This window comes from Octodon degus, unplaced genomic scaffold (assembly GCF_000260255.1).
Source record: "Octodon degus isolate 3935 unplaced genomic scaffold, OctDeg1.0 scaffold00060, whole genome shotgun sequence".
Classification (NCBI taxonomy): domain Eukaryota; kingdom Metazoa; phylum Chordata; class Mammalia; order Rodentia; family Octodontidae; genus Octodon; species Octodon degus.
Window position 1 is genome coordinate 8,290,255 of NW_004524636.1, and position 9,668 is coordinate 8,299,922.

General features: G+C 43.8%; 1 protein-coding gene across 2 annotated transcripts in view; it reads right to left on the reverse strand.

Annotated features, from left to right (window-relative positions):
* Positions 1 to 9,668, reverse strand: part of Pak5 (p21 (RAC1) activated kinase 5) — a 109,904-nt gene that overhangs the window by 23,156 nt on the left and 77,080 nt on the right. Inside the window, exons 3-5 of one of the 2 annotated variants that reach the window (XM_004634297.1) lie at positions 7,345 to 7,836; positions 3,507 to 3,640; positions 2,214 to 2,340 (exon numbers count right to left, since the gene is read on the reverse strand). In XM_004634297.1, coding sequence (XP_004634354.1) covers positions 2,214 to 2,340; positions 3,507 to 3,640; positions 7,345 to 7,836 — 753 coding nt within the window. The remainder of the gene's footprint in view (positions 1 to 2,213; positions 2,341 to 3,506; positions 3,641 to 7,344; positions 7,837 to 9,668) is intronic. The other variant, XM_004634298.1, reaches the window with a different exon arrangement.

Genomic DNA, 9,668 nt, shown 5'->3' on the forward strand with positions numbered 1-9,668 from the left:
CTTCCTTCCTTCCTTCCTTCCTTCTTCCTTCTTCCTTCTTCCTTCTTCCTTCTTTCTTCTTCCTTCTTCCTTCTTCCTTCTTCCTTCTTTCTTCTTCCTTCTTCCTTCTTCCTTCCTTCCTTTTTTCTTTCTTTCTTTTTTTGGTATTCTTTAGGGAAGGGTCTATAGGGTGTTCACGGTCTCACTACTAGATCGGACTCCATAGGAATCTGCCTGCTTACAGCCTTCCAAGAGCTGGGATTACAGGCTTGCGCCACCACACCCAGTTTCAATTGCCATCTCAGCATGCCCTGGGGGTGGGGCCAGCACAGCATGCCTGGGGATCAAATCCCAGACCTTGGGTCTGCTTGCAGGTGCTTTAATCTGCTGAGCTATTTGGTCAGCCCTCCTCCTCTTTATCTGCACTCTTTGCAATGCAAGTGCCTCTCCCTCGTGAAGAGGCATGCTCTGTTCCCCACCCCCGGACTCTGGGCTTGGTCATGTGGCTGATGTACTTTAGCACACAGAACATAAACTGAGGGCTTAGAAAGGTTGCTGCACTGGGGCTTGCCTCGCTTGTGACTCTTGGAAACTTTGCCACCAGCACCATGTGACTAAGCCAAGGCTACTCTACTGGGAGATAAGTGAAACTAGGCCCAATTCTGTTGTTGGCCCCGCTCAGAGCCACTGACTTTCAGGCAAGCAAGTGTGTGACACTGGCTGGCTGCAGGTTGGTCACAAATGCAAGAGAGCTTGGTCGGTTTCTTGTGTGGTAGTTGTTCCAGCTGTTCTCAGCTCAAAGTGCTGATCCACAGATTTGTGACCAAGTAAGTGGTGGTTGTTTTATCCCTCTGAGTTTGGAGTAGTTTGTTACGTAGCAAAACCTGATTGCCCTACACTCTGACACCCCTCCTTTCAAAGAAAATATTTCCCACAGTTATGCGGAAAGTACAGCCTAAACTCCTCATCCATCACAATCCCAAATTTTCAAATTATGTACAAACGGTACTTGGAAAAAAAGAGGGAAATAAGTCACAGAATTACAAGTGATCCTTATTTTATCAACCATACTTTTCTGCATTTACTACATTTCCTGCAGTAAACTGCCATATTTTTAGATCAAAATAAAAAAAGCCAAGGAGCGAGAGCAGGTTCTGCCTGCTGCCCTCTGATCATTTCTGGGCAGTTCTGATGGGATGTAAGTGTTTTCCACATGGCTGCAGTTGCTGGGTTAGAGAAGGCAGCAACAGCAAAGGATGGCTGGCCATTCCAGGACCATTACCTCTAATGAGAGTTTCCAGGGAGTTAAGAGGATTTACGTACCCGCACATTCCCAGCTAAGCCAATGTGTGGCATTCTTTGGCTGCTGTATGTTGCATGCCCTGGTGTGCCTTCAGACTTTTAACAAAATTCCTTGCGCAGGAGTTGGGGCCAGGAGATATGCTGAGGTAAGGAGCATCTGCTCCTTGTTGTCCTTTCAGATTTATTTTCTTTTCTCTGAACCTTGAGGATTTTACACACATTGAGGTTGCTTCTGGCTGGGGTGAGCCAGTACAGAGCATCAGGACTAGGAAGCAAGAGCAGGGCGGGGCTGAGGTGTTTGTGCCCAGGGCCATCCTACAGTTTCCTGGTGCTCCGACCTCCATGGAAGATCAGAACTCTTGCCAAGCAGTCCTACCACAGGAACAATCTGTTAGCAGATTCCAAGAGCATCTTGCCCTTCACCTGCTCAGGCAGGAGGTGGTAAGACTAGAGCACTCTCTACAGAACTGCACTCCTCCTTTTGCTCCATTCCTTATGATTCTTCTGTATCTGCCCAGACTTCTGTAAATTATACCTTGAATAACTATCCTCAAATGACCCATGTGGAGTTGGTCATCTGCCTCTAGCAGGGACTCTGGAGATACTGTGGACATTGGTTCATTTTTTTTAGGAAGAGGTAGACACAGACTTGGAAAGGCAGCTCTGAAAATAGGCATGTGGCAGACAAAGAATAGAAATTTCTGTAGTTTTCGTTACTTCCTGCACATACTGTAAAGGAAGAAAATTATCCATCAAATTTAGCTCGCAGGTATTTCTGACTAACAGGATGATAGAGAGGATGGGAAGGCAATTTCCTTTCTATAAGTCTTCTGGGAAGTACAGCGGGTGCCTTGTGACTAAGAAAAATTTGAACCATGAGAAAGTGTTCTCAAGAGAACAATGCCCATGACAAAGGGAGCGAGTAAGCTTACCCGGCCATCACTGGTCAGGAGGATGGAGTCACTCTTGATGTCCCTGTGAATCACTCCTTGGTTGTGAAGGTAGGAAAGGGCTCTCAGAACTGATAGACAAACAGTGGCTATCTGCTCTTCATTCATTCTAGAGAGAAAATGACATTGAAGGAATAAGACAGGTTTAAGAACATCTTTGTAATGCTTAGGCGAGGTCACTTTCCTGGGTTCTCACAGTAAGTAGTCTATGCCAGTGCACATCTGGAAGGTCTATAGGCTGGAAGAGAAAGTCTTTGAGCTGTGGAAACCAGAGCACAAGAATTGGTGAGCACACAGGAATGCATCCCATGCCAAAGGAAGGAGATGCTACTGGTGAGCGTTTGGATCACTGATGTAAATGCACCTCCATAAACTCCTATGGAGAGCCCCTCTGTCATCCATGCACCTTCAGTTCTTTTTTCCTTTTTCTTTTGTAAAGAGAGTACAAAATAGTAGTAAAACAGACAAACTTACAAGTGATACAGAATTTCACTTAGCAAAGTAATATAAATTTCACAGCATTTGTTGTAATACATAGTGATGTCTTCCAACCAGCTATTCATACTACCAGATATATGCATGTAAAATTAGAAGAAAGAAGTGATAAGAAATTAAGAAGAGAAAAAGTACAACGAGTTGAAAAAAGGAGACAAAACAAATTAAGTATTATGTACTCCTTTCCATAGACACGCACCTTCAGTTCCTTAAGAAGAACTCTCTCTATGATGAGGTTAGTTAATTCTGACACTGAACTTTGACCTTTTACTTGGGCCATCTTTCTCCAGGTCCCTGCCATGGTATGAGGATGTGGCAGTAGCACTTTAACTCAAAGATTGAAACTCACTTTTAGAAATCTATATAGGGGACAAGAAGCTCTAGTGCAAGTTACTGAAACGTCATTCTCAGAAACATTCAGATTTCAAATCTATGTGGGGAAGGATAAGGTACATGCTTACCAAGGACAAGCTCTGGCCTCAATCACCAGCACAATGAACAAGGATAAAACCATCGGTAAACAATTATTAATCACCTTCTGTGGTTGGATGAATATTCATTGGATAAAAAACAAAGTAACAAATATTCTTTGGATAAAAAGGACATAGGCAAAATATTATGATGGGAACGCTGGGGTATACAAGACAAAGAAAGTTGTGTCCCCTGCCTCCGAAGTGCTTCCAGTACATGACAAGTTTTCAAAGATAGTCACCAAAGCCATATCCTGATTACAATAATAAGCATCTTGGATTATCTGTCTTGGATAATAAAGGAACTTACCTGGTATGAGTCACGATGTCTGTCAAGGCACCACCTTCTAGAAACTCCATGACCACCCAGAGCTCATCTCCAACAAGATAGCTATTGTACATGTCCACCACATTGTCATGGTGGTAATCCCTCATGATCACAACCTGCCACAGGAGAAAGATACCAGTGACTTGTGATGGAGAAATTTGGCTATTGTTCTCCAGTGGGTTTACTTACACTGTAAGTATAATTGATTGAGAGGTATTGATTATGACAGGATTTATTCAAGAATCTAACATAGGCAAAGGGCATCAAGGGTAACTAGGAATAAAAGCAATCAATTTAGTAGAGTTGTAAGAGAATAGCATGTGAAGCTGACTTTGGAAAGACAGAGAAAGAGGGAGAGAGAAACAAAGGGAGAAACTGAGAGGGAGAGAGTAACAGACAGACAGAGACAGTCACACAGAAAGACAGAGGGGAGAGAGAGACAGAGGCACACAGAGAGAGACAGAGGCAGAAAGAGAGGCAGAGACAGACACAGAGACAGAAGGAGAGATTGAGGAAAGAGACAGAGTCAGAGAGAGGGAGAGAGAGAAGCAGACACAGACAGAGTCAGAGGCAGAAGGAGAGACAGACAGACAGAAAGAGACAGGAGAGACAGACAGAAGGAGACAGAGGAGAGAGACAGAAACAGAGACAGAGACACAGAGATGGAAGGAAGGAAGGAGAGAGAGAGAGACAGAGAAAGAGAGAGACAGAGAGAGAGAGAGACACACACAGAGAAGTATATACAGAACACAAGGACAAGGCTTGCAGTCAAAAATGCTTGGCTCCCTTGTGTGACCCCAGGGTCTCCATTTGAAGGCAATCTCCACATTCCACCGTGGATTAGCCTAACAAAGGGTCACCAATTTGTGGAAAGTAAGTAGGAGACCCATCATCAAATGAAGTCAATTGATTTGAAAAGTAGGAGCACAGAAGACTAACTTAACGCCTTGGAAAATGATACTAGTTGAATCTGAAGGAGGTTTGGTCTGGATACAAACATATTTTGGAAGGCAAAACAAATATGATGTAGGCACAGTAGAGGCTAACTTGAATCTGCTTGTGGAGAAAGGGGCCAGGTATGGAGGAGATGCCTGTGAAGCCCAGTGAACCAGAAAAGTTAGAGGTGGGGAGTGTGCCTAAGAAATGAAAACTAGGGCTGGCCAAATAGCTCAGCAGATTAAAGCCCCTGCTTATGCAGATGCAGGGGCGGGGAGTTGGATCTGGGGCCTGCCGGGCGCCCCCACTCCCGGGTGTGCTGAGCTGGCGATTGAGACTGGGCATGGTGGTGAACGCCTGTAATCCCAGCACTTGAGAGGCTGTAAACAGGTGGATCTCTACGAGTCCAAACTATGCAGTGAGACCCTGTAGTCCCTGTAGACCTTGTCCTAAAAAATAAACAAATGAACGAAATGAGAACTACTGAGCTGGAAATGGGGAGACTCCTAGGGCTACACCTGAGCCTCAGTGAAAGGCTTTCAACAGGGTGGTGGAGTGCCCTCCAAGGGCACCTGTGGACCTCTGAGAGAATGAGCATGCACATGACTCCCAGACAGAGCAGCCAGGCACAGGAACCTCCCTGGGGAGGTACAAGGTGGGCCGACTGACATCTGACATCCTAACCCGAGAGGTCTTCAGCATCTGGATTTCCCATTCACAAAACCTCCCCTGTCTCTCAATGATCTTATAAAATTACTAAAGGTGTCTTAATATCCTTAATACCAAAGGGCTTCTGATTCCTGATCTAGTCACTCATGTTTTCCTGTGTGCTTATGCTTTCCTGTGTGCAACTGGAGCTCTTATGTGATAAGTTGAAAAAGATACATGAGAAACTGGAAAGATATGTGCAACAAAAAAAGGTTCCATAATAATTTTCTACACCAGTAAGTCAAATTCTGCTAACACAACTTAAAGCATGCAAAGAACATAGGACTTGATGAGGAAATACAAATGGTCTAAACTTATAGTCTCCCATCCAAGTACTAACCAGGCCCGACCCTGCTTAGCTTCCGAGATCAGACGAGATTGGGCGCATTCAGGGTGGTATGGCCGTAGACAGTCTAACCATATAGTGATAAAAGTATTAATTTAAATAAGATTTATTTATTTTACCTGATTACTACCAATAGTATGACAGCATCTTGTTGATATTAGTGAGGGTGAGAGAGGGCTATTACTGAGGGACTAAATGAGGACATTATGTGTCATTAGATATCTTTATTTTAAAATTATTTTATGTAGATTTGTTCATTCTACTTCAAATTTAAGAAAGCCATTAAATATGAGACCGAAGACTTGTTTATAACACTCACTGTAAAACTATAAAGAGCACAATTTGCAAACAAAATCAGAAACTGGTTCAATTATACATTACAGAAAATTATTAGACCTTTCAAATTATATTTTTTATATACAGTTAAGAAAAGGCATGGGTAATTTGTATTTAATATTACATTTTATTAACATTAAATGTTAGGTAAAACTTAAAAATTACTAAGCTACACATACAGAAATATCTCAAAGAAAGGATATATATATAAGTAAAAAATATTTTAAATGTATTAAAATATTGGGGTCAAATACCTCAGCGGACTAAAGCCCCTGCTTAGACAGGCTCAGGGAGCGGGGTTTAATACATGGCTTGCTGCGCTGAGACGGTTACTGAGACTGGGTGTGGTGGTGCATGCCTGTAATCCCATAGATTGGGAGGCTGAAAACAGGAGGGTCACTACAGGTCCAATCTGTGTAGTGAGACCCTGTAGTCCCTGTACTAAGATACTAAAATAAAATAAAATAAAATATTAATGTAGAGCATTACTTGTTTGTGTTCTGTGAAACATTTTCTTACATTTTCAGGAAGAAGTCACTACTTCTATGTTCAGAAGGAATATTTCAAAGTTCCCGAATAATGAGAGTGAGGATATTGGTAAGCTCATCTCTGTTTGCTATATTAAAAAGTTGGCTACAAAGAGTATGAATGCTTTCGCAGCAGTATGAAGTAGGTACCTATCCAGTCCTCTGTATTCATGAATTCCACATCCAGGGATTCAACCAGCCAAGTGCATCTGCCAGGTGTGGTGGTACACGCCTGTAATCCTAGCACTTGGAGGCTGAGGCGGGAGGATTGCTAGGAATTCAAGCCCAGCTGGGGGTACCTGTGAGTTCAAGGCCAGCCTGAATTACTTAAAGAGACCCTGCATACTACCCACTCCTCAAGAAAAGCATCTATACTGAACATGCACAGATATTTTTCTTGTCATTAGCTCCTAAACAATGATAACAAGTATTTACACTGTATTAGGTTTTATAAGTAATCTGGAGATGAATTAAAGTACATGGGGAGATGTTCATACTTTCCATTTTATAGAAAAGATTTGAGCAATCCCAGAGTTTGGAACTTGCACCAGTCCTGAAACCTACTCTGTGTAGACCCTGGATATGACGGTAACCCACAGAGACAGACTGCAGTACAGGATTTGGAATTTGCAAGACAGGGATCTGAACCTCAACTCTAAAGCCAACTTGTTCTATGATCCTAGGCTAGTCATGCAAACTATCGGAGAGCAGGTTTTCTCCTTGCCGGACACTTGTTTCCCAGGACTGGAGTCACAGTGGATTAATGTTAGGTACAGTGATGGAAACACATGAAATATTTCATAAAGTACTGCTGGAATAATACACACACAAAACAAGACTAGGAGGAAAGACTACAGAGGATGTCACATATGTTTTTGTATTTTCAAAGCCTTTCTCACATCCTAGTTTTGAAAAGGGAACTAAATGCAATGCTGGAGAGAAAAGATGATGCTGACCTAGCACATACCTCATTGAAAAGCAGTTCTCGCCTCTGTTGCTTGCGGAGGTCCATTTTCTTCACTGCCACCTGTTTCCCTGTGTGTCTTTCAGTGGCAATGCACACAATGCCTGTTGACCCTTCCCCGATTTTGATGAAGTTATCCAAGTATTCCCTGGGATCTCCTGGGCTGACCACCAGCTGCAGGGCAGCCCGGAACTGTTCATGGGACACCCTGGAGGGCTGCTGGTCTGAGGAGGAGCCCCAGCTGGGTGGGGGGTAGGTGCTGGATGAGATGCTGAGAGAGCTCAGGTAGGAGGCGGTGGAGATGTACTGCGAACTGGTCTGCAGCGAAGGGTGGTGATACAGGCTGGCTTTGTGGTACCCAGAAGGGTACTGGTGGCTGCTTGAGCAATAGCCTGCTTTGCTCTGACTCTGAGGTAGTTTGGCAGGGCCCCTGGGGTAGGTGTCGGACCCAGACAGTGGAGGACTGAGGACCATCTGTGCTCGATCATAGTCCACCTGGAAAAACAGGCATGGATAGAGAATATTCACATACTGGATCTGAAATCTCTGCCTGGCAGAATGACAGCAAGAGACAACAACAAGTGAGAAAAGGGTGGGCAGAGCACCTATAGGACTGGCCACCCCAGGAAGTGTTTCTCCACCATATGTACCACAGAGGAGTTCTCATTCTGTGGGCCTTCTCCAGGTGTACATAGCCCTATGTAATGGTTTGTGTCTAGGTGTCCCTACAACGCCTCATGTAGTCATTGGATGCTGTCACTGGGACAGCTTCTAGAGTTTGTGATTAATTCATGATCCAATGCTGGGATTATGGGTGCTACACCTGCCCTGGGGTGGGTAATCTGCATACAAATGCAAGGAGGGAAGAGAGGCTTGCTAGTGGCCCCAGGTCCTCCTCCCTTGGCATTTTGCTGTTTTCTGCTGCCATGAATTGCTGTTCTCTGCCATGTGCCACTCTGCCTTGGAGCCAGCCAAGTACGGACTGAAACCTCCACTAACTGTGAGCTAAATAAATCTTTCTTCCTCAGATTTTGGTTTTGGGTATTTTGTTCCAGCAATGAGAGAAAAGTAACCAAGACACCCAATTTTCTTACTTGGAAAAAGACCAAAGACCCCATCCTTTATAAAAGGACATTAGTCTTCAGTTAGAATTAGGGGGAGAGATATGAAAGGTGTGAGGTCCTTTGCCTTGCATCTGAACTTACCACCTGAAGCAGAGAGCACCATCCATGTACATACGGTAGCACCTGCCTCTGCACATGGGACTCCCAGGGCCAAGTGGGTGGCTTTTACTTCAGCATGGATTGTAAAGTACACTAATGTGGCATTCTCACCACGTATGTACAAATCTATAAAAGGGTAACCAAAATTTGCAATTATGTGTTCATGTGCGTGAAAAAGGCAATAGGCCATTTCAAATGGATCCTAGCAAAAAGTGTTCTGCTGTGGTTTTGAATATTGGACTGAAAGAATATTGTGGAGGAGACTGAGGGACAGACAGACTGGGGACCCAGGATGCTGGAGAGGGGAACATTCTTGTACAATTTGAGGTGCAGGTGGTAGAAATCATGTCCTGGAAAGGATCAGGAATGAGCTTTGGGAATGCTTGGAATGACAGAGGCCTGAGACACCCTGTATGCCACAGCACACGATGATTACCTCCTTCTTCAGGCCAGAAAATGCTATTGGATCGGTGCCTGCTTTGTTGTACAATTGTCTGAAAACACACTGCTGGCAGCATAGGTGATATCCACAACAGACTATTGAGGCCTCAGTCTTCTTTGTAACTCAATGCCTTACAAATCCTCTTTCTGTGAGATGTGATGGATTGCTGTGGAAATGACACCAATCTGATACTCTGTCCTTTCCATCTGTCCTGAGGACCTGGCTCTCGTCTAAGTTACTGGTCACATATAGCAGTGTAAAGTCAATAAAAATGAAATAAATAAAACTTCAATTTCTCAGTCATATTAGTCACACTTTTAGCTGTTGTCAATCACCACACCAGACAGCACTCACACAGAATATTCCCACCACTGCAGAAAGGTCCTCTGGAGAGCACTGCTCTGGATGAAATGTCTGTTCTCATTAGCAAGTTCATTTCAGTGGTTCCACACATTAATATGCGAGCCACTGATATGTGCCAGTCATCCTTTCAGGTGTTGGGGAAGGGATTACAAGCAATCAAAATAGATGGTATCTCTGTCCTCCTAGAATTTATGTTCTAGATAAGGATACAGATGATGAACAAGAAAACCAATAAATATACAGTACATGCTCTACTACTAAGTGGGGCAAAGAAGAAGAAGGAGGAGGAGGAAGAAGGG